A 24700-nucleotide genomic window follows, 5' to 3' on the forward strand; every position below is an offset into this window, starting at 1 on the left:
TCTCTCCCCAGCAGACACTCCAGCTTCCAGCATCATGGCCTCTGACCTGGAAAGCAGCCTCACTTCCATAGACTGGCTTCCCCAGCTCACCCTGCGAGCTACTATTGAGAAACTAGGGGGTTCCTCACAGGGGGGGCCCCCAGGGGCTGCCCGGAAGTGCCCCCCAGGCTCCCCCACTGACCCCAATGCCACCCTGAGTAAGGATGAGGCTGCAGTGCACCAGGATGGGAAACCACGCTACAGCTATGCCACTCTGATTACCTATGCCATCAACTCATCGCCTGCCAAGAAGATGACACTTAGCGAGATCTACCGTTGGATCTGCGATAACTTCCCCTACTACAAGAATGCTGGCATCGGATGGAAGGTGAGGAACACTGTGGCTAGAGCAAAGTCTCCACCACTTTAAGAGAGCGCTCTTTCTTTTCTCAGTACAAAACGTTCCCACTAAGCAAAGAAAAGAGCCAGGTGTAAAGGCAAAGCTCTAGTTACCAGCTGGAGGAAGTGCAGAGTCAGATGACCCTTAATTTCCCTGGAATTAATTGATTTATACATGTGGAGGTCCCCCTCCCTATTAAGAAGGGCCCACAAAAGTACTCTCTGACAATCCCTTCCTGGCCCAAATACCATCCTCACTGTACCTTCTGTGGGCATACACAGAAGGCCTTGGTCTCCAGAACTGTCCATCCCTCTCCTTTCCTTAGTCTCTGTCCTGGCCCATCCTGCGTGTACATAGATAGCTTTGGCCTTGAGTGATCTCTCACCCCATCCTGTGCATACACAGAAGTCTTCAGTTTCCTCCGCAGTCCTTATCCTTCCTACATAGCATTTATTTACTTCTCTCCGTCCTTCTGCAGAACTCCATTCGCCACAACCTATCTCTGAATAAATGTTTTCGAAAGGTGCCTCGACCGAGGGACGATCCTGGGAAGGTAAGAAATTGACATGTTCCCGAGTGAGTCACTTACGCTGCAGGGAATAAGCCAGTGTTGCCCTTTCTGGTTAAAAATTTTAAATATGTAGTATATATGTTAAAGCAATGAGATGTACTGCTGTGTTTGAAGACTCCAGAAACGTACACTAAAAGGACCTGCACAGAAATGAAAATGGCTGTCAGCCCACCTTTTCCCCCCTGCCTTGTGATCTTTACTTGGATTGAAATATTTCTTTCTCTGCCCTTTTTTTTTTTTTTTTTAATATTAGAAATGCAGATCTTGTATTACCTGTTCTGCCTGAAAGATATCATGGGTGACTAGAGAACTGGTAGGATTATTACATCATGGATACCAGGGAAATGAAATCCAAGCACCTGAGAGCAGAACTGATATTTGTTTAAAGCTGTTTTATAACTTCGGGTTTTAAAAATATTGTTATCACCCACTGAACTCAAATACCCCAAAACAGTTGTAAGAAAAGCTTGCTTTGCTAAAAATTCAGCATCTCTGCACCTTCAGTAAGAGCTGAAGACGAAACGCCCGAGCTGCATCTCTGAGTTCCCAAGGGAGACTACCAAGAAAAGAAGAAATTCTGATATTACTAACGTAAATATATTGACAGGAACCTCATGAGTCTTTTTTTCTATATCATAATGCTTCAGAAAAGGGCCCAAGCCCAGATTCTTTTTTTCTTTGCAGATCACCTTTAAGGGACTGGGTCCTCAGTTGACATCACTTAAGTAGCTAGGTAATACAGAATCATTATTTTGGTGATCACATCTCATAAGGCTCAGTTAGTGATAATGCCCTGTTTCAGTAAACCCTAACTGGCTGCATGCTAGTATGCAGGTTGGCCTTCACTTCTAAGGCCATCGTGTCCTGCTGTTGTAATGATCAATTTAAATCACAATCAGAGGTTAATAACAGTCCTAGAGTTTAAGGCCAGAAGGGGCCTCCAGATCAACTAGTCTGACCACCTGTGTGTCACAGGCCGCTAACACCTGCATGCTAAATCCAACAATCAAAATGAGACCAAACCAGTGTGCACCACAGGCAGAGAATAGAAGGGACTGAGCTGCATAAGAGCCCCATGGCCCTGCATTGGCATTGAAACGAGTAAGTGAGATATACCCAGATAATCCTGGCAAGTGACCTGTACCCACCTGCTGCAGAGGAAGGTGCAAAACCCCCAAGGTCAATCCCAATCTGACCTGGGGGAAGATTCCTTCCCAACCCCACATATGTTATCAGTTAGACCATGAGCAAGAGTCAGCCAGCCAGCCAAGCACCAAACCACTATTTGGAACTGGGTCTTCAGAAATTTCCTAGCAAACATGCTTTTAAGTCATCTTGCCCACTCTGATCATTATAGCTTAATTGGTCTATACTCTTATTACTAACAAAGAAATTCCATGAAAGGCAGAGGACATTGATGGGGTATGCAGGCATAAAGGATGTGCTAGGCCAGGCCATCTCCTGCCATGCTGGATCAGATCCTTCATTTATGTTTTCTCTTGACCTGTCTCTCAGGGTAGCTGGCACCTGGAGCTTCAGAGGAAGGGTGAAATTCCCACAATAGCAATGTACTTCACTGTGCAGTCCTATACTACAGGAGGAAAACATCTTCCTGATGCCCAGCTGGCATTAGCTCATGCACTGTAACATGGACATTGATATATTAGTTGACGTTCTGCGCTGTGGGTCTCAGTAACATCCTGCAGCAGGGAGTTCCTCTCACCACTGGGTTTTCTTTCCAGGGTTCTTATTGGACAATAGATTCCTGCCCAGATATCTCCCGCAAGAGGCGGCACCCTCCAGATGATGATGTGAGTGTGGTTCTTTCCGGGAGCAGATGGGGCTGGGGAGGGCTGAACTCCCCTCTTACTCCATTAGGGAGTCTTCCCTGCTTGGGGTCTCACTGGGGAAACAGGACGTGTCTGTGGGGAGGTGAACATGGAGTCTGAATTCTCCTCTTGTCCCCATCATGTGGCTTCCGTTGCTGTCACCCAATAGCGCCATCTAGTCCTGTCTGAAGTGTGGCTTTGTCCTCTTAAATGTTCTTTCACTACAGCCAGTACCTCGCTTTCCTAGGGCAGAAACTTGTACAATGGGGGAACTGGCTTCTCATCTGCAGCTTCCCTTCTCTGTCTGTTTCTGATTTCCTTGCCTCTTTTGTTCTCCTGCTTACAGTTATCACAGGACTCCCCAGAACAAGAGGCGAACAAGAGCCCACGGGGGGCTGTCCCAGTCAGCACAGAAGCCTCTCTGCCCCCTGAGGCTACCCCTCAGCTATCGCTGCAGAGCACCACACCCATTGCCAGCTACAGTCAGGTGAGCGGCAGAGGAGGGGGCGGAGATGGGCGAAGTGAGAGACAGGGTAAGGGAGAAAGGGGGACATAGATAGAAGAGTAAATCAGTGATGGGGAGGGTCATAGGGAAGAATGGAAACAATGGGCTGAAGAGGGGAGATCAGTGATCAGGAGGGAAGTAGGGAGGAAGTGGAACAGGGGAAAGGAGCAGACGGGGCAGGGATAAAGCCTTTAGGGTGAGAAGTGGCTTGAGGATGGGCTGGAGCTAGTATGTCCCTGGGAGGGAGAGGAGGATGGAGTCCCCCATTCTGGTAGGAGAGTTGCAAGGATTTTGAGGGGTAGACAGACAGGTGGTATGGGATTTGCTGGGTGTTCTTTTCTGGGAGCAACCCCCTACATTCCCCCTCAAATTCCTGAAGTTACAAAGCCAACGATCTATTTAGATATTTTTTCCATATTACTGTCTGGTCTTTAGCAGGGCACAGGGCCCGTGGATGTGGCAGCCACTGTGGCGGGAGGGCAAGGACGTGAAGGGGCAGATGTGCCACCCCCGCTCTACAGTACTAACCACGACTTCAAGTTCTCCTACTCTGAGATCAACTTCCAGGACCTGAGCTGGTCTTTCCGCAACCTCTATAAATCCATGCTGGAGAAATCGTCCTCTTCCCAGCACGGTGAGTACCAGGCTTAGACGTATGGCGCATTGTATGTGTGTCCCTGTGATATCCCCTAGTGATGCCCCTACCGGCATCTCTCAGTCACATCCTCTTTCTAGCAGCATGTGAAAAGAGGGTTCCCCTGCTTTCAAATGTTCTATCTCCTCCCCGCACACACACAATGTGCAGTCCAGAAATTCTGCTTTCTCAGTCTGTCAGCCCTCAGTCTGTCTCTCTCTTTCTGTAGAGCTAACAATGATTTTTAAAAATATCTGATGTTGAGTCAGAAGGAGCAAGAAAAATTCCTAAAGGGCTAGAAGGATCAGCTTGTGAAGAAAGGCTTGAAAAGATAAATATGTGGCTGTCTGAGGTCATGAATTGCCATCTAAAGGTGCAAGTATTGTCAAGTTGTAAATCGTAGGAGATCGACAGTTATTTGGCATAAACTAAAGGTAGTGGGATGAAATTAGGCTGCGGAAGGGTCTCTTCAAAGGAAGGGGTGCAAGTTCCCATCACTTGGGTCACTTAAATGTAGGACTGGACAAAGCCCTAGAGAATAACTGTAGAGAAAGGGATAGGGTGGAGTGGACAAGATATAACCTACTAATCCATTTTCATGTTGAATTCCTCTGGATTCTGTGATTCACGGAACAGCCACCAGAGGGCAGTGTCACACTTGCGACAAGAATAGGGGATGCAGAAAACTTTGAACAATTTCAGCTTGCTGTCCCTATATTTAAAGAGAGACATCCTTGAAAAGATCAGTCTGGTATGGGTAGGGCAATATTATGAAACCAGGACCTACCATATATCAATAATCACTCAACTTTCAGTCAGTCAGTCTTTCCACACTGCAGACAAACCCTGCTACTCTAGCAGAATCAAACAAACCTACAAGCAGAAGGACTCCGTGCAGTCACGGCTCTTCTGTGACAATAGTAATAATGATTTATTGTTTGTATTACCATAATGCCGACAAGCCCTAGTCATAGAGGAGGGCCCCATTGTGCTAGGTGCTGTACAAAAAGTCCAACCCTATAACTGTTGGGAGACTAGCAGCTCTCATAAGCTAAGCAGCGTCAGGTTTTGTCCAGAGTTGGACACCAAAGGGAAACTCATGGTGCTGCAAGAAGTTGTGCTGGTGACTCAGCTGGCGTGCTTTCCCCTCTGAGTCCGTACTGAACTGTCTCAAACACCCAGCACTCAGAGAGTGCTGTGCCCATAGAGGTGCTGCTGTTGGTTAAGATGTACAACCAAAGCCTACTTTTGATGATTGAGTCAGGAGCCCCATTGCAGGGAATGGATAGCTCCGGGGGTTTGGCAGGGGTATACTGGGCCTTTCATTTAGATTGTTCAAGTTCAGCTCATGTTGTTACTGCCTGAAAACAGTTGTGGTACAGGTTTCTGAGTAGCAGCCGTGTCAGTCTGTATTCGCAAAAAGAAAAGGAGTACTTGTGGCACTTTAGAGACTAACAAATTTATTAGAGCATAAGCTTTCGTGAGCTACAGCTCACTTCATCGGATGCATGCGATCCGATGAAGTGAGCTGTAGCTCACGAAAGCTTATGCTCTAATAAATTTGTTAGTCTCTAAGGTGCCACAAGTACTCCTTTTCTAGTTTTGGTACATGTGACTTGTCTGGCTGGTCTCCGTTCTGTTCCCATCATCACCAAAACTAGCTAATCCTTCCTTGGCAATCTTAGCTGAGAGCCAAAGGATTGAACCAGCCAGGGAGACTAAGATCCCCTTTCACTCAAATTAGGGTTTTTGAAATCAGTGGAAATTTTGGAGTGCTCAGCTCTTCTGAAAATTAGGTCCTTTATTTAGGCAGGCGAGCTATGGGCATAGTCTAACTTTTGGCAGCCAGTTTTGAAAATCTTGACTAGGAGTGTTCTCTCCATTCTCCATGCCAAAGTACTGCTTGGTAAATATTTGTGCTGTCCTAAATTCCTTTCAAGGCTTTAGCTGAAGTCAGTTTTTGTCTCTTCTTCTGTGTTGTTTGGCTGTTAAACAGTTGCTGCCTTCCCCCCAGAGGCAGCTGCATTTCAGCAGTGTGAGAGTGACCCTTATATATACTCTGTAGAGCACTTTAGGATGAAAGCCGCCAGAGTAGTATTAGAAAACCCAGACCAAAAAAATTGAGGTTATTCATTCGTAACAGTGACTTAAAGGTGACCTCTGAAGGCAAAACCAAGTGTGCATGTGCCCTTTTATTGCTACTTTTACAGTGTCCTAAAAAAGCCTGAGAAATTGAGATGGGGTTGGAGTTGTTTTGCTTGTTGGCCAACTAAAGCAAGATCTCACATTCAACTTGATGGCAGGCATTTCTGTGTTAGGATGATTGTCAGAGCCCAATACATTTGAATGCTGCATCTGATCAATTGCAAGATTTCAGGGAATATTCTAGGCATGAATGGGCAGAACCCTGTAGATTTTGGTGACGACTGGAAAACCAAAAGGAGAAAATGGCAGGCACATAGAGCCCCTGGTATCGATTAGCAGATCCAGCAGTTTCAGCCACCTCTGTAATTGTCTAGAGATCAAAGGACAAGTTGATGACAGTTATTAATACCTTCCTGCAAAACAATATCCCCATCTCAGCTCTGCCCTTTTTCCCAATACAGTTTTAAAATGTTGACACTTTGAATGACATGTCCCAGACAGAAATAAAATAAATGGGGGGGGGGGAATGATGGTTTACACAGAATTCTTGGCATGGGGGGGAATGGGGTACTCTAGTGTGGGGGAGAACCGAGGGCCACGGGAGAAATACATCATGGGGGGGAGGGGATGCGGAAAGTGATATTTGGGGGAGGAGACATGGGGGTACACAATGCCCCATGGCTTGGGGAATGGTGTGGAAGGGTTGCAGAGTCCTGAAATAGAGGGGATGGGATGGTAGCACACAGGGAGTTTATGGAGGGCATGGAGGAAGGCAAGAAGCCTCTGATGTGTGCAGTGCACTCAGCCAACTGAAACAACAAAATGTGCAACCCTCTAGTTATTTACATTAGAGAAGCGACAAAGTTTCTAGCCCAAGTGCTTTTGAGCTACAAACGCAACAACAACAAAAACCATACCACACCCACAAAAGGAAACATGGGGGGAAAAGGAACCAAATGTCACATGTCAACACTCATGTCATCTAAATGTCTTGTACTAACTTCAGCTTTGTGCAACACAGTCTCCTCTAGCAGAACCACATGTATGTGATATTTCAGGAGAATGAGTTCAATTTTGGAAAAACTGTGTTAAATAGAAACGTGGCCATTACTTAGACTTGGGAAGGCTTGGGTCATGCACTATCTGTTTGAGCCTCTAGAGGGCACTCTAAGGATTGAGTGCGTTATTAGGGTAAGTGGGATGAGGTCACACAAAGGCAGGTGTTTGAGCTTGGCAGCCGTCTTACCCACATCTCTTAACTTTTGTTACTCCCTCCTTGCAGGTTTCTCTTCTCTCCTTGGCGATATGCAGCCCTCCAATCACAACTACTATATGTACCAGCAGCCGCAGGGCCCCTCATCAGTGGGGGCTGCTCCCCCACTCCACACTCCGAGCCCAGAGGGCTGTCCACCCCAGGGGGGCAAGCAGCAGGGTGGCGATGGCTATGGCCCCCCACCTGTGATGTCCATGCACCCACCCCCGATGCAGCATGGAGGGTACCACCAGCACCAGCAGCACCACGCACACACCCACCCACAGCAACAGCAGCACCAACACCAGCAGCACCAGCAGCAGCAGTCACAGGCTTCAATCAACAACGCTGGCTTTGGTGAGCTGCAGGGGATGAAGGGAGCTGCTGGGGGCAGAGGGGGCTGGGATAGTGTTGGGGCTCAGTAGGGTGCCTAGTGCTCCTGTGGTGAGCTCCCTCACAGCAGCACCCATGCACTACAGAAGATGAGATACAAAGGGTGGGTAGAGGCTGAAACTCAGATCTGAGTGAACTTGGAAACTGCATTCCCCTTTCACCTCCAGCAGAGGGGGATCCAGCCCCACAAGGCGTGGGGTGCAGAAATGAGGGGTGAGTTGAGCACTGAATGACTAGGGAAGCTGAATTTCTGTCCACTGCAAATTTAGGGTCTTTTGGCAAGTAATGGACAGGGCCAGGTTCTGTTTATTTTGTATTACATGGGTGGGAGACAGGGCCGGATTAACCGTTTTTGGGCGCGGTGCCAAATATATGTGTGGACCCCTTAGGAGGCAGTGGATCATGGCAAGGGGAAGTTGGTCCCAGAGCAAAGGGCTGGCCAGGGGAAATAGGGTATGGCATGGCAGAGGCGGTCTTGCTCTGCCCATCCCAGTGCAAGGCACTGTTTACAAACCAGCAATCACGAGATGCACACTGGCCTGCCCAGCCCTGTGTTGCCAGCCTGCCCCTTCCCCTCAGGAGTGGGCCCATGCCGCGCCACAAAGCCCCCCCACCCAACACCCGTTTGACTCCATATGCCCAGTGCCCCCCAGACTCCTTATGCCCAACGCCACCCCCCACCACAAATGCACAGCGCCCTGTACACCACCACCCCTTCCAGCGCCCCCCGGCCCACAGCCCCACCACAACTGCCCAGCACCCCACACAGAACCCCCACTTCCTAGCACCCCAACACACACAGATCTCCCCCACCCGCCACTGCCCAGTGTCCTTCCCCACAGCCCCACCACCACAACTACACAGTGCCCCCCACAGGCCTCCGCACACTGCCCAGCACCCCAACACACACAGACCTCTCCCCACTGCCCAATGCCCCCCCAACAGACCCCCCACTGCCTAGCACTCCAAAACACACAAGCCTCCCGCACTGCCCAGTGCCCCCACCTCCTCACAGCCCAGCACCCTCCCACAGAGCCACTCCCTCATGCCTGCCCCCTGGGCGCACTCACTGGCCCTGCTGAGCCAGCGCAGAGCAGGGATTCCCCCCTCCCAACAGGGAGCAGGATAGCTGAAGCTCGGGAGCACAGAGTGGTCCTGTCCCCCGGGGCCCCACCCGGCCCTGCCTGCCTGGCGCTGGTTCCTGCAGTGGAGGAGGCATTTCCTTGCAGTGGCGAGAGGGGGAGGAGCCGCTGGCTTCCCCAGCCCGCCGCTTCTGCAGAGCGGCAGGGAGAGGCTGAGGGCAGCCACCGGGGCCGGAGAGGAGCACTCAGACGGTTGGCCGGCCGAGAGGAGTGAGCCGTGGGTGGGGGAAGCAGCTGGGATGAGGAGGAGCCGGCAGGCAGGGCAGGGGGTGGAGAGAAGCCCTGGGCTGGCTGGCAGAGAGGAGCTAGCGATGTGGGGTGGGGGGCCAGAGATGGAGAGGAGCCAGCAGCTGAGGGTGCAGCGCAAGTGGAGTGGTCTGGGCCAAGGCCCCTTTTTGTGGATGGGCCTGGTACCATTGTAAACCCGGTACCGGTGGGAGAAGAGGGGTGTTACTTCCTTGTAACTGACTTGTCTGCCTGGCTTTCCAGCATTCCCCCCTGAGTGGTGCTCCAACATTGACTCCCTGAAGGAAAGCTTCAAGATGGTGAACCGGCTGAACTGGTCTAGCATTGAACACTCCCAATTCTCAGGTCAGTGGGAGATCCCACCTCTTGCTTGGCCCAGTGGGAGACCCAGGTTCAATTCCCTGCTCTGCCACACACTTCTTGTGTAACCTTGGGGAAGTCACTCAGCCTCTCTGGACCTCAGTTCCCATCTGTACAATGGAGAGAATAGCATTGCCCTGCCTCATGAATTGTGGGGAGGAGAAATTCACTCAAGATTTTTGTGGCCCTCAGATAAGCAGTGATGGGGAGAGCTAGAAGATAGATGGATGGCTTCCCAGTCCCTGCTGCTGCTTGTCCCACTCATGTGTCAGAGACAACATGCTGTGAATAGAAAAAGGCAGCTCCCCAGAGAGTGCACAGCAGAGATTAGAGGTGCGCATGGGGTGGGGAAGCCCTGAGTGTGAAGAAAGGGACTCTCTGAGGGGATACAGCGGTGAGAAAGGAAATGGTGAGCCCCTGAGTGTGAGGAAAAGAGGTTTCCCGGGGGAGTACCCATAGGGTTAGGGATTAGGCAAGAGAAGGGCACACGATGCATGCAATAACTGGATTTCATCCCCCCCATTGCCCTTGCAGAGCTGATGGAGAGCCTGCGCCAGGCTGAGCGGAAGAACTGGACCCTGGATCAGCACCACATTGCCAACCTCTGCGACTCCCTCAATCACTTTCTCACCCAGACTGGTCAGCTCCCTCACCTGGGGGGCCCTCAGCAGCCCCCCCGAATCTCTGATTCTTGCGCCCTGAATAGTGGCAAGCAGGAACAGTCCATGAACCAAGGTACACAGCAGGGTGGGCAGGAGGGGGACCCAGGATGCCATGCAAATGGGTGAGACGGATTCCCAGTTGTGTAGAGGTGCTGGACACCTTGTCACCATGCCAAGCACCATGGCACTGAACAGCCCCATGCTATGTTGCTCAAAAACACTTAGTCTTTGTCAGTGTCTTTCATACGGACTGTGTCCCACCCAGTGCTTAATTTGTAATGAAAGAGGTGCCAGAGCTCAAGCAATTTTTTTACTTTCATAACTAATGTAACTAGAGATGCCAGGGCTCAGCCCTGACCAGCCTTGCCACAAATGAAGCACTGGTCCCACCTGGCTCTAGAGAGTTTAGTACAGGAGAGATGGGGATGTATGTGCTCCTAACACAGTGCATAGTGGTGTGAAGGCATTATCTGGTATGTGTGGTTGAACAGCCAGTAACGCAGACAGAAAGCAATTAGAAAGCACACAGGCAAAAGGAGGGGGTGAGAGGTGTTTTGTCGATGGTCTGTGGAGAGGTGCCAGAGTGGCTGTTCCAGATGGTAGGAGCTAGAGAGAAGAAGATGGTCTCCCCTGCACTGAAGATCCTGTGGTAGGAGAGAGAGTAGGATGATCTATGAGGAGCGGACAAGGGAAGTGAGGAGAGACCATGGCCTTGCAGCAGCTTGATTTTGACCCGACTTGGGACATTTCTAGGAAGGGGGCAATGGGCCAAAATTCCCCACTTTAACCCAGTAGAATAACAATATGGTTTTGGTACTGTGGCTGAGCTGTAACACATTGTCAGGGCCTGTCCATTGAACACTTCCTGATTCTCCCTGGAGTGTGTCAGTCAGTCTGTTCTGTGGCTGAGCTGCAACGCCCAGTCAGTGTCAGGCGAGCTGGGTGAGGGGATCACTGATGGTTCTTTTCCCTTTCCTTTGGCAGTGAACTCTTATGGTCAGCCACAGCCTCCCCATCTCTTCTCCGGGCCATCTCCTATGTACCAGATTTCCACCCAGGAAAATCCAGGGTATAATCGCCCAGGTAAGTGGTGAAATGATGACGTGTAATACGACTCCCACCCCAGCTGTCTCAGCCGTCCAGCAGCACATTCTAGCAGGGCCTTTCCCCTCTCTGTCAGAGAGCTGGAGTAGGGCTGAGGGAACCTAGACTGCAGGAGGTCCCACAGCGGGACACTGCCACGGCACTGGTGAGAGCAAGCTAAGTTGCCCGACTCCTCTCACCCCCCCATCTCGTTGCCCTGTCACACCACTTTCCCATAGCTGGGTGCTCACTGGGCACTGCTGTGAGGGAGCTCGTGTTGCCAGACTCCTTAGGCCTTAGTTAGATGCTGACTGAACACTGTTGAGGGGAGCTCATGGGGAAGCTCTGATTGCTGCAGTTACCCTTAGATCACCTGAGCCCCTGCTCCCAATCTGGACACTGCCTTGGGGTGGAAATGTGTGCTGCCTGGGGAGGAATGTGTCCTGGCAGGTCAATGCTGTGGGGAAGTTCACGCCACCTGAGTCTTTCCCCTTTTACTGTTCCCAAGAACCCACTAGGACAGAGCTTGACTTCTCCTCTAACCATCTCTTTCCCTTTTTCTCCCTCTTCCCCCTCCACTCAGCTCACCATCTGGTCCCCCGACCTCCAGTCCCTCCTCCAGGCGCCAATGAGGAAATCCCCGACGATTTCGACTGGGACTTGATCACCTAGCGCGTTACAGACTTGAGAGCCCGTCCCTTGTGAGGGACCTGGGAGGGAAGGGGGGCATGGGGTTAAAGGTCGCAGGTCCAACTGCCCTGGCCTCTCTGCCTTGCCTGTATATAGATATATATTCTCTCTCTGCGCCAGAGAAGCCACCGCAAGATGCTGCCGAAGATAATCCTTCCTTGCGTCCTGTTTTACCTTCTTTTTTTCTTTTCTTCATTATTATTATTATTATCAGTAATCGAGCACGGCTCTCCCCCACTGGCCTCGGACACATCAGATCTGCTCCCCCACATTGCGTGGTGCCCTCCGTGGGGCAGAGGGTGGAGAGATGGCTCCCTGATGCCATGACAAGACCTCGGAAGGCCAAAACCTCAAGAGCATCTTTCTCTGCCTCCCTCATTTTGTGTTTAACAATCCCTTTTTGCCGGTGAATCTGTTGTATTGGCTACCGGAGTGAGAGAGCCTAGTGGACCCTGGGAGCCTGTAATTATGTTGTTTGGTAAATGATGTAAAGGTCAGGGGCTCAAAGGGACACTGGAGGGGTGATTTTAGCTCCGTGATCATTCTCACACCAGCAAGGGACGGCAAGAGAAGGAGGGAAGGCCCTGAATATAAAGAAAGCAGAATCTCTATGGGGGTGAGGTACAGCTGGGATTTGGGCCGAGCTGGGAGAGGAAGGCGCTGAGTGCAGAAAAAGGAGAATTTCTAGCACAGATGCATTTGGGATTCAGAGACCACTGCCATTTGTAAGGAGATCAGCGGGAACCCTGACCTGTTTTCTATGCTGACTTTTGCAGTCTCTGGGAATGTGAAGCCCACCTGTCAAGCAGGGGAAGCTCAGCAGGTGTATTTTGCACCAGCAGTGGGGGGATTGGGAACAGCACATCAAATAGAATTCCCCAAAGGCTTTTAACGTCATCTTCCTCCCTCCCCTCCACCATCACCTTCCGTAAAAATACATAGTGAGGCTTTTATTTGCATATCCAAAGAAGACGCATGCAAATTAGGAATCACTCCCTCTACCCCTCAGTTCTTGTTCTGTTAGTTATTCCCCCCCTTTAATTTCTTTGGAGACTGTCCTTGCCTGTGGTGTAAGGATGCAAGCAAAGGGAGTCTTGTCTGCATAGTTATAAATACACGGTGGTTCCCATTTTGGGAGCGAACCAAGGATAGAAAGAAGAAGCTGCTGCTCAGAGTTGAGGAAGATTTGGGGACTTGTGGGTTAGAGATTGGAGTGTGTACCTCTCCCCCCCCACCCTGCCCCTCATGTTGAAGAGGTGTGAGGCTTCACAGTTGTTATGTTTCAGAAGCACAGATGACAGGACAGGAGGTGTGGGGCAGATATTTAAACTGCACAGCCAAAGGGAGGAATGGGGAGGATGGGTCAGACCCCTCATAGATCAGCTGGAGACAGAGCGGGTGAAGAGTTAGCACATCCCAAAATCCAGACTCTGTGTGAGCACTTGCAAAGCAGGAAGGGGAAGCCGTGTTGAAGCAGGAATGAGTGTTTAGCTGCCCTCCCCCCAGCTGTGTCCCTTGGCTGTCCCCCTGTTTCTAGCGTGGCTCGGGGTTCTGTCAAACCTCTTGTTTCCTCTTTCTATTTTGTAACTTCCTAACCCCTGTTTATCGGTGAGGGGAACCAAGTTGGAAGCAAACCATCATGGGGACTCAACATGCCAAGGGTGGGGGAGATAATTTAGCATTGCTTTATAATTTGCTGTTGAGATAAACCAATTGGATCTTTGTCGGGAAGATGGACAGTCTCGTTGGATTTGAGGGGTGGGGTGGGGGGTACTGTTTTTGTTGTTGTTTTTTTTTTAAGTGGGCGTGGTCATCATTGAGCATTCCCAAGAGGAGTGGGGAATCCCAGAGTCAACTTCAGCATGGAGTTAGCCAGCGGTTCTCTCTGCTGCCCAGGATAGGAATGATATGACCAGAAACCTGTGTTCGGTTGGGTTTCTGTGGCACAGAGCAGCAGAGATGACTTCACTCCGGGCGCCACTTAGTGCTTTGCAGGGGATGTTCCCAAGAGCCGGGCCCATGGAAGTTTTTCAGAAGGCCATTTGGCCTTTCAGAGAACCTTGAAAACAAACCAAGATGGCTCCTTTGCGTAGTCAAGTGCTCCTCACTTGCATATTCATTTGCCTTGTTCGCATATTCAGTTGCGCCTCATTTGCATATGTAAATATATGCCGGTCAGTGTGCAAATTAGCCTTGCCCCACCCCTGAAATATCGTGCATCATTTGTGGGCAAGATGGCATCGATTTGGACATGTGGAGTCAAAGGGCTTCGCACTGGAACTGCACTGCAAGCTGGTGACATAGCTTGTCAGGAGTGAAGGGATGCAGTCAACGGAGATCAGCCTGCAAGTGAGAGGAGTCCCTTGCACACCCTTGCACTTTGGTGTGGCCCATGATGCTTTGTGTCAAGGAGAGAGGAGAAGGGGTGTGGCCTCACGAGTTTATTTTTGTGCATGCTTTCTTAATAAAAACAAAAAGTGAATGTTTATGGTTTAACCCTTTTGGTGCTGGTGTTGAATTATTTGTCAGTGGCGGCTGGTCGGGTGAAACACAAGATTTATCAACTTTATTGTTAGGGTTTGGCTCCTACTTGCATAGCCTGGAGAGAGAGGAAGAGCTATTGTGCTGCCTGCACCAAAGTCAGATATGAAATCAAGACTCTCTTTACACTTCATGTAGATCAGTCAGTCTCAGCCTGTTCATTCTGTCCATTGCATGATGCGCAGTGGAAAGGCAGCATGGAACTACCCCAAATGTAATGGGAAATGTTTGTATTTTTAATTATATGCTTATCACTGCAGCGCATAACTTTGCATTTATTAATATTGAATTTCATCTGCCATTTCGTTGCCCAGTCACCCAGTTTGTAACTCTTTGCATTCAGCTTTGGAATTAACTATCTTCAGTGATTTTTGTATCTCCTGCAAACCTTGCCATCTCACTGTTTACTCCTTTTTCCAGATCATTTATGAATATATTGAATAGCACTGGTCCCACCAGAGATGCTGGGGGGACCCCACGATTTACCTGTCTCCACTGTGAAAACTGATCATTTATTCCCTACACTGTTTCCTGTCTTTTAACCAGTTACTGCTCCATGAGAGGACCTTCCCTTATATCCCATGACTACTTACTTTGCTTAAGAGACTTTGGTGTGGGACTTTATCAAAGGCTTTCTGCAAGTCCAAGTAAACTGTAGCCACTGGATCACCCATGTCCATGTGCTTGTTGACGCCTTCAAGAATTCTAGTAGATTGGTGAGGCATGATTTCTCTTTCCAAACACCATGCTGGCTCTTCCTCAACATATGTTCATCTGTGTGTTTGATAATTCTGTTCTTTAATTGCCTGGTACTGAAATTAGGCTTACCAGCCGGTAATGTCCAGAATCACCTTTTAAACCCTTTTTAAAAATTGGCATCACATTAGCTTTCATCCAGTCATCTGGTACAGAGGCTGATTTAAGCAATAGGTTACATATCACAGTTAGTAGTTAAACTGTGGTGCCCAAAACTGAACACAATACTCCACCTGAGACCTTACTGGGGCGGAGTAGAATGGGACAGTTTCCTCCTGTGTCTAAAATATAACACTCGTTTTAATACATGCTAGAATTCTAGCCTTCACATTGTTGGCTCATATTGAATTTTTGATCCACTATAACCCCAGATCCTTTTCTACAGTACTAACATGTAACCAGTTATTCCCATTTTTGTAGGCGTGCATCTGATTTTTCTTTCTTAAATGAAGTACTTTGCATTTGACTTACTGAATTTTACTCTGTTGAATTCAGACCAGTTCTACAATTTGTTACGGTCATTTTGGATTCTAATCCTGTCCTCCAAAGTCTTTCAGAGTAGCAGCTGTGTTAGTCTGTATTCGCAAAAAGAAAAGGAGTACTTGTGGCACCTTAGAGACTAACAAATTTATTAGAGCATAAGCTTTCGTGAGCTACAGCTCACTTCATCGGATGCATTTGGTGCATCTACTACAGGACAGGCCCAACAAAGAAAACAACAGAACGCCACTAGCTATCACCTTCAGCCCCCAACTAAAACCTCTCCAACACATCATCAAGGATCTACAACCTATCCTGAAGGACGACCCATCACTCTCACAGATCTTGGGAGACAGGCCAGTCCTTGCTTACAGACAGCCCCCCAACCTGAAGCAAATACTCACCAGCAACCACACAACAGAACCACTAACCCAGGAACCTATCCTTGCAACAAAGCCCGTTGCCAACTCTGTCCACATATCTATTCAGGGGATACCATCATAGGGCCTAATCACATCAGCCACACTATCAGAGGCTCGTTCACCTGCGCATCTACCAATGTGATATATGCCATCATGTGCCAGCAATGCCCCTCTGTCATGTACATTGGCCAAACTGGACAGTCTCTACATAAAAGAATGAATGGACACAAATCAGACGTCAAGAATTATAACATTCAAAAACCAGTAGGAGAACACTTCAATCTCTCTGGTCACTCGATTACAGACCTAAGAGTGGCTATCCTTCAACAAAAAAGCTTCAAAAACAGACTCCAACGAGAGACTGCTGAATTGGAATTAATTTGCAAACTGGATACAATTAACTTAGGCTTGAATAGAGACTGGTAATGGATGAGTCATTACACAAAGTAAAACTATTTCCCCATGGTATTTCTCCACCCCACCCCCCACTGTTCCTCTGATATTCTTGTTAACTGCTGGAATTAGCCTACCTTGCTTGTCACCATGAAAGGTTTTCCTCCTTTCCCCCACCTGCTGCTGGTGATGGCTTATCTTAAGTGATCGCTCTCCTTACAGTGTGTATGATTAACCCATTGTTTCATGTTCTTTGTGTGTGTATATAAATCTCTCCTCTGTTTTTTCCACCAAATGCATCCGATGAAGGGAGCTGTAGCTCACGAAAGCTTATGCTCTAATAAATTTGTTAGTCTCTAAGGTGCCATAAGTACTCCTTTCGTTTTTCCAAAGTCTTTGCAACCCTCCCAGCTTGATATCATCTGCAAAATTCATAAGCACACTCTCCACTCTATTATCCCAGCCATTAATGAAAATATTGAATAGCACCGGACCCAGGACTGACCCCAGTGTGTACCCATGAGATATTCTCCATCCTCTACCCCATTTTCACAGCAAACCATTGATTACTCCTTGAATGAGTACAGTCTTTCAACCACTTGTGCAGCCATCTTATTGTAACTTAATCTAGACCATATTTCCCTAGTTTGCTTATAAGTATAAGTCATGTGGGACTGTGTCAAAACCTTACTAAAATCAAGATACATTACGTCTACTGCTATCCCTCCCTTTCCCCCCCATTCATTAAGCTAGTAACAGTGTCAACAAAGGAAATTAGGTTGGTTTGGCCTGATTTGTTCTTGACTAATCCATGTTGGCTATTACTTACCACCCTATTATCCATTACGTGCTCACAAATTTATTTTTTAATAATCTGTTCCAATATCTTTCCAGATATTGAAGTTAGGCTAACTGGTCTATAATCTCCTGAGTCCTTTTTGTTCTCCCATTTAAATATAAGTACTATGTTTGCCCTTCTCCAGCTCTCTGGGACCTCAACTGCCCTCCATGAGTTCTCAAAGATAATTGCTAGCCGTTCAAAGATTGCTTCAACTAGTTCCTTAAATATCCTAACTTGAATTTTGTGAGGCCCTTCTGACTTGAATACAGCTAACTTACCTAAATAATCTTTAATGTGTTCTTTCCCTATTCTGGCTTGTGTTCCTTGCCCCTTCTTAAATATTGGCTTACAATTAACCTCATTAGTGAAGACTGAAGTAAAATAGGCAGTGAACACCTCTGCCTTTTTGATGTCTCAGTTATTAGCTCTCCTTCTCCACTAAGTAGTGGACTTACACTTTCCTTCACCTTTCCCTTGCTCCTAATACATTTGTAGTACCTGTTCTTATTGCCTTTTATGTTCCTTGCTGGGTGTAATTAATTTTGTGCCTTAGCTTTTTTGATTTGGTTCCTACATGCTTGTGCTATTCTTTTGCATTCATCCATAGCAATTTATCCATGTTTCCACTTTTTTGGTTCTCAGGTCATTAAAGAGCTCCTGATGAAGCTATATTGGCCTCTTACTATTCTTCCTATATTTCCTTCCATCAGGATAATTTGCAGTTGTACCTTTAATATTGTCTCTCTAAGAAATTGCCAACTCTGCTGCATTCCTTTTTCCCTTAGATTTTTTTCCCAGAGGACCCTACCTACCAGTTCTCTGAGTTAGTTAAAGGCTGCTTTTTGGAAGTCCATTGCTTCCTCCTTCATTTCCTTCGAATCAGGAAATCTCAAATATCATGATCACTTTCACCCAGTTTGCCTTCTACCTTCAGACTGCAACAATTTCCTCCCTGTTCGTCAGAATGAAGGCTAAAATAGCTGCCCCATTTGTTACTTGTTCCGCCTTCGGAAAGAAAAAATATGTCCCAGTACATTCCAAGACTTACGGGAATTTTGTGGTTTGCTGGGTCACTTTCCCAACAAATATCTGGATAGTTAAAATCCCCCTTTGCTACCAAGTCTCATGTTTTGGATATTTCTGTTAGTGGTTCTAAAAATGCCTAATCCATCACACTTCCTGCTTTGTGGTGTATAGTAGACCCCTACCATGATGTCACCACTGTTTGGTGCAGCATTTATCTTCACTCAAAGACTTGGGAGTCAGGTAGTGTCCCTGTGTATAGACAGTGCTCCCTTGCTTTAAAACTTTTCCATATGCATCTTTTACTTTGCACATCTGAGCATTGGAGAAGTTTATATCTGATCAGAACTGTGACTTTGGTCTATCTCTAAGATTTTGCACTGAAGGAAACAACAGGCTCTTTGTGTGCATGACTATTTCTAGCACTGTGTGTATTTGTATGGCCACTTCCTTCCATATCTCTGTCCTTTCTCGTGTCTAATAGAAGCATACAGTTGAAAGTCAGGCACACCACTTTCACAGCCATCTCCCTTCTGAAATTTTACAGAAGGGGTGACTCAGCTCCAGCCTGCTCAGGGTTACCTACTAGAAGGCAACCTCTGCTCTGATTGCTTAGGTATCCAGCAGCTTTAGATGCAGTAGGGACATCTCCATGATTAGTGGGACCTACCTTAATTGCCTCATCACTGTATCTCAGGCTGTAATATCATGGGGACCTTCTAAAGCCATAAAGGAGGGTCCTATTACTAATGAACCCATGTCACCAGCATGAGGTTTGCTTTTCTGAAAATTGCCCCTTATGCCCCAGTTACTGATTTTGTGCAGTGATGTATTAGCTGAGATGTAGAAACTCTCCTTGAGCTGGCATGGAAAATAAGAGAAGTGGCCCTTTGGAGACAGGAATGGTAAGAAGAATAGTAGGAGGACAGGAGGAAAGCCATGACTAACTGAAAGACCCTAAGAATATTGGCATGAAAGGCAGTTTCCATTGCTGATGAGCAGGTAGGGGATGTCTGCTACAATGCACTGTTGTGAGGAAAACTAGCATTCCCAGAGTGCACTCCTGCTGGGCACTGCTGTGAAAAAGTTCAGGGTCCCAGCTGAAGAAGAGTTAAGGGTGGGGAAAGGTATGATGACAAGTTCCAAGGGGAAATGTCAAAGTATCTTCTCCCTGTAATTTACTAGGCACAGATGATGCGATACATGCTTAATAAATGTGATACATAGATATTCTGCAACCACATTCTTATTTAGTAATGTCAAGGAGTAACTACATAATTCCACCATACATCTTCTCACAAGTGCACTTCTCTCTCTCAGATAGGGGGCGCTCTGCCTTCCTTGTGTGTCCCATCGGAAGATTCAGTTCAGAATAGGCCAATCTCCCCTCTCTTTAGGAGGCTATTAAAGGGGAGGTTGGCCTGTTCTGAACTGCCCCAGTCCCCATGGGCATCCCGTACAGATTATTGTCTAACTCATTGTTCTGGCTCTGCTGTCCTCAAGCAAAAAGTCACAGCCATGGAAGGTGCAAATGTCTTCCTCCTGCCCTGGCAGTGCTGTCTGGAATCCCCATTTTAGAGGGTGTTGCTGCTGATATCCCTGTCTGCTGAAGCCTTGGTCCTGTCCCGTGAGTAGGAAGTGGAACATGTAACTTCCTCACTGAACGCGACCTCCAAGATGCCTTGCACTGATTGGCGTGCCTTCCGCCTGAAGTCCCGCCCCACAAATACGTAGAGCAAAGGGTTGATGCAGCTGTTGGCATAGGCTAGTGCTGTAGAGAGGTGGTCCCACAGTGCCACTGTCTCCCTAAATCTGGTGCCTGGCATAGCTAGGAGAGACAGTGCCTCAACTGCATGAAATGGAGCCCAACAGACAAAGAATGCAACTACCACAACCAGGATCACTCGCAGGGTCTTACCACGGGGTTTGGTAAATCGGGCTCCATGCATCTTGACGGCAATAAGGATGTAGCAAGCTGCAATTATGCTAAAGGGAAGGAGGAAGCCAAAAACCATCCTGGTAATACTGATCGTCAGTAGGGCGGTTGGCCGACTGCTGTTGGAGAAGTAATCATTCAAGTTCCAAAGTAAGTTAGTATCATTGTAAAGGCTGCCAGGAATATCAGCACTGGAGAAACCAACAGGATAGTCATCTAGGGATATGCCAGAGCTCAACCCTGAATCATTCCTGTAATCCATATAATCTCCATAATCCCTATCATTTCCAAATTGATAATGACACAGAGTTTTGCCGAATTCATCTGAGAAGGTCTCACGGTAGAGGAAGGCAGGACAGCACATAACAAAGGCCAGGAGCCAGATACAACCGCACATCACTGATGCAAGTCTCACAGTACGGTGGTTCTGACACCAAACTGGCTTCATTACCATCAAGCACCGGTCAATGCTGATGGCAGTGAGGAGAAAGACACTGGCAAACATGTTGAGGATGATGGCTGATGGGATAACCTTGCAGAGGAAGTGGCCATATGGCCAGTACTCATGGAGGATCAGGTGAATGATGGAGAATGGCAGAGACATGCAGCAGAGGAAGTCAGCCATGGCAAGGTGCAGGAACCACACAGTGTTCACGGTCCGCTTCATTTTCAGGCCAGCCACCCAGATCACCAAGCCATTGCCCAGGAGACCCAGGATAAAGGTGACAATGAAGATAATTAAGGAACCAATGATTTCTGGCGCGTACTGTAGTGTGGCACCATCATCTGGCTTGTATGTGCTGTTACTCCTCAGGAGCAGAGACATAGTCTTTAGATACTGGCGGCAAAAAAAGAGAAGATCATTTGTTATACCATTAACACACCCCATTGCCAGCTGTATGTGCCCAAACCCAAAATTATGCTTTCTGTACGTATCAAAACATCCTTGTGTAGGTTGTCAGGAGTAGGGCCATAAATATGACAGCACAAGTCCCCCCTACTACCTGAGCAGGAAGACCTGGCTGTACTAGTGCCAAGGATGTAGCAAAATCATACATCTATATGTGGTCTAGCCATGAGAAGTGGTCATAGTGCCACAGTGTAAATGTTGGTGTACTCAGATTCTCCTATGTCCAAAATAGCCTTTAATGCCAGCACTATCCTTAGTAGAGATTATCCTTTATTTACACTCCCAGTCACCCTAATTCCAGCTGTCCCTCCTCATCTCCTTTTAACTCTCTATAAAATATAAACAATTCTCTCCTTTACTGCAAAAACTCAGTCTTAGTTCCTCTTTCCTTTAAAATAGAAGTGGTTCCCTCTCTCTTGGGTGGTGAGGTTTATGCCTTGGAAGCAATTTTTGTATTCCCATGAGACTCTGATTTGCAACTGTTTCCATGATGTTACAACTAGAACAGTGGAGTCAGCGATTCCATACAGAAGGGTACATTTGAAGCAAAAGTCTTGTGTAAACCTTCCTTCTCCCCTGCTTTCCTAGCCAATGCAGCTTAATCCTGAGCATCCCCCAACCCCCACTATTCCAAGGAAGGAGAGAGACAGGATGAAGAGTAAGAAAAGGATGGATAGAAAAAGAGAGGTAAATAAAGAGGGATATTGAGAGAAGGAGAGAAATTGGAATATGGAGTAATAACAGTACTTAGTACTTCCTGTCTATAGATCTCAAAGACTTCTACATAAGTCAAAAAGTGTCATTAGATAGTACTTAGTCCTGCCATGAGTGCAGGGGACTGGACTAGATGACCTCTCGAGGTCCCTTCCAGTCCTGTGATTCTATGATTCTCTCTAGATGAAGAAAGAGGCACAGAGATACTAAAGGTTTCAGAGTAGCAGCCGTGTTAGTCTGTATTCGCAAAAAGAAAAGGAGTACTTGTGGCACCTTAGAGACTAACAAATTCATTAGAGCATAAGCTTTCGTGAGCTACAGCTCACTTCATCGGATGCATCCGATGAAGTGAGCTGTAGCTCACGAAAGCTTATGCTCTAATAAATTTGTTAGTCTCTAAGGTGCCACAAGTACTCCTTTTCTTTTTGAGAAATACTAAAATACAGTTTTACTCTGAAAAGCGGCAATGTAAAAACAACACTTCTCCCTCAACCCTTGGATGTTTTCAGAGCCAGATTTACTCACTTGAATGACTAAAACAGTTTTGACTGCTTTTTACTCATGTTCCCCGAGCTGAGCCAAGATAGCTCAGTGAGAGGGAGCTTGATTCTATTTCTTCCTGTGCATTAACAGAATAGTTTACAAGTTCTAGGCAGTTAGACTGATGCCAAACCCATAAAGAGCATCAGGTTGCAGAAGCATCACTGAGGGCATGATCGGAAGAGAGTGAAGTTACTCAGGGGGTACCAAGGGTCTAATTCAACATGCAACATTTTTATTATTACTGGTGAAGCAAGAGAAGGAGAGAACCCAGCGTGATTCTGTTGTTATTATTGTCATCATATATATTTCTGTTACATTAGCAACTAGGCTCCAATCAGGTACTGAACACACATAATAAAAATCAAACAGGCTCTTCCCCAAAGGCTTGCAGTCTGTAACATACGCTGAGACAAAAGATGGATGAAACACAAAGGAGGGGAGGACAAGGGAAACAATAATGGTTAACATAATAAGCAGCAGTCTTACCACATCAACTGCCTACCCGTTGTCAAGAGATCTGTACGCATCACAACAGAGGTGAGTTTTAAGAAGGGACACTATGAATTGTGATGGGGGAGCTGCTCCCAAGATAAGGGGCAGCATAGCTGAAAGCATGAAGGGGCTTGAGGAAAATAGCCAATAAAGGCTTGGTAAGGGAGGGCTAAGCTGCCTTCAAAGTAAAGACTAGTAGTTTGTATTTGATACAGTGAAGAAGAGAGAGCCAGTGGAGGGAAACAAAGGGCTGGTGGGTGTGGGGGTGACGTGGTCAGAGAGACTACTCAGAAAGAGTAGCATTTTGAATTGATTTGAGGTGTGCATTCCAAGATCCCAGAAGAAGGCAAGGTCTACCCTACAGACCTATATCAGTATAACTGCATCACAATGGGCTGTGAAAAATCCACAGGCCTGAGCGACAGAGTTACAACCAACACGCCTGCTGTCTCACGGGGAGATGGATTAACTATGCAGGTGGGAGAAGCTCTCCCATTGGCATAGGAGCATCCTCAATGAGCACTACAGTGGTGCAGCTGAACCGGTGCTGCTGTGTCCCTGTAGCACTGTACGTGAAGACAAACCCCAGGTTGGTTGGGCTGGGAGTTAGAAAAAAAGGACATTGTTTTACTTGTCAAAACAGTGCGTTTGATACATACGTACATAAATCCTTGAGAGAGACAGTCAATGTGGGACTCACAATGCCGCTTTTCAGAGCAGAAATGCACTTTAAATGACATCCCCAGGGTCCCTTATGGAGTCAGTGACACAGATGCAACAGAACCCCAGTCTCACTATTCTTCATCAAGTTGTAATAAATCCCATTTGTGCAGGAAGAAAGCAAAGTTACTGTATAAACCACACACTCCTTGGAGGGCTGAGGCTAAAAGTCTGCTCCTTCAACTCCAAATCACAGACCATTATTATTAAAGATTACCCCTGTCCTGCTTATTGTACTAGCAGGTCCCTTATCCTTCCTGCGGGGGGGGGTGCTGCTATGGAGTAACCTCCTTCGCTGTTACACACAGAGCCAAGACAGAACGCTTGGCCACTGGACCAAGCTGCCTCTCACAATCTACACGGGATAGTCAAAAGAAGATGCTTTATACACACTGAAATCAATCCTGCTCCAAGACAGGGAGCTGGATGAATCCATCTAGAGGGTCCTGTCACACTCTCCCACCCAAGGTTTTCTAGATCCCTAAAAGAGAGAGGCATAGGGAGAGAGCGACGCTTTAAGAAGGCATGGAGGAAGTAACAAATGACTACAAAGATAGGGAAAGAGAGAGAGAGAGACACTTTAAGAGTGACAGATGGAGGGAAAGAGCAACACGGAGAAATTGCAAAACAGAAAGACAGAATGCTGTCTGTCTTCTGTACATACCCCAGTACAGCAGATTCCTCAATGGACTGGGGAGCAAGAACCACTCTGATTGTAGGTCTTGTCTTAAGCACTGGCTCCGGAGTCATCAGAGAAAAACTTATATGGTCAGTTTAGGAACTGACTTTTTTTTGAGACCATTATTTGAAGATTTTTCGCACCCAAGCGGAAGGACAAGAATGAGTCACTTCTGTAATCAGATAACATGAGCTGCAAAACATCTGGCCTAATGCTGCTGAGATAAAGCAATAGTGGCATGTGGACAAATATGGTGCTTACAGCAAGAAGGAATGGAAAAGTAAGCAGATCTAGAAGTTATTAGGGAACATAGATATGCCTACTGGAAATCAGTTTTTATAAGAAAATTTGACTAACCA

At 47.3% G+C, this 24700-nt stretch overlaps 2 protein-coding genes across 8 annotated transcripts in view; one reads left to right on the top strand and one right to left on the bottom strand.

Annotated features, from left to right (window-relative positions):
- Positions 1 to 14387, top strand: part of FOXJ2 (forkhead box J2) — a 34701-nt gene extending 20314 nt beyond the window's left edge. For 3 of the 7 annotated variants that reach the window (XM_038403787.2, XM_043514332.1, XM_043514339.1), the window contains 10 exons: positions 15 to 367; positions 858 to 932; positions 2693 to 2761; positions 3126 to 3266; positions 3720 to 3918; positions 7346 to 7672; positions 9340 to 9441; positions 9991 to 10191; positions 11103 to 11201; positions 11785 to 14387. In XM_038403787.2, the coding sequence (XP_038259715.1) occupies positions 35 to 367; positions 858 to 932; positions 2693 to 2761; positions 3126 to 3266; positions 3720 to 3918; positions 7346 to 7672; positions 9340 to 9441; positions 9991 to 10191; positions 11103 to 11201; positions 11785 to 11873 (1635 nt within the window). In that variant the 5' untranslated portion in view covers positions 15 to 34 and the 3' untranslated portion in view covers positions 11874 to 14387. Of the gene's footprint in view, positions 1 to 11; positions 368 to 857; positions 933 to 2692; positions 2762 to 3125; positions 3267 to 3719; positions 3919 to 7345; positions 7673 to 9339; positions 9442 to 9990; positions 10192 to 11102; positions 11202 to 11784 lie in introns of those variants that run through there. The other 4 variants (XM_038403778.2, XM_038403815.2, XM_043514325.1 and 1 more) reach the window with 2 other exon arrangements.
- A 3580-nt stretch (positions 14388 to 17967) lies between these two features.
- Positions 17968 to 24578, bottom strand: LOC119859845 (C3a anaphylatoxin chemotactic receptor-like). The gene is made up of 2 exons (XM_038412620.2): positions 24327 to 24578; positions 17968 to 21121 (listed from the first exon to the last, which is right to left on the bottom strand). Exon 2 carries the CDS (start codon positions 21107 to 21109, stop codon positions 19922 to 19924), a length of 1188 nt encoding a protein of 395 aa, XP_038268548.1. The 5' UTR covers positions 21110 to 21121; positions 24327 to 24578; the 3' UTR covers positions 17968 to 19921.
- Between the last annotated feature and the right edge of the window lie 122 nt (positions 24579 to 24700).

The sequence above is a fragment of the Dermochelys coriacea genome, chromosome 1, assembly GCF_009764565.3.
Source record: "Dermochelys coriacea isolate rDerCor1 chromosome 1, rDerCor1.pri.v4, whole genome shotgun sequence".
Classification (NCBI taxonomy): domain Eukaryota; kingdom Metazoa; phylum Chordata; order Testudines; family Dermochelyidae; genus Dermochelys; species Dermochelys coriacea.

Excerpts from the sequence above, each read along its gene's own strand:
- LOC119859845 (XM_038412620.2), bottom strand. The coding sequence starts at position 21,109 with ATGTCTCTGCTCCTGAGGAGTAACAGCACATACAAGCCAGATGATGGT.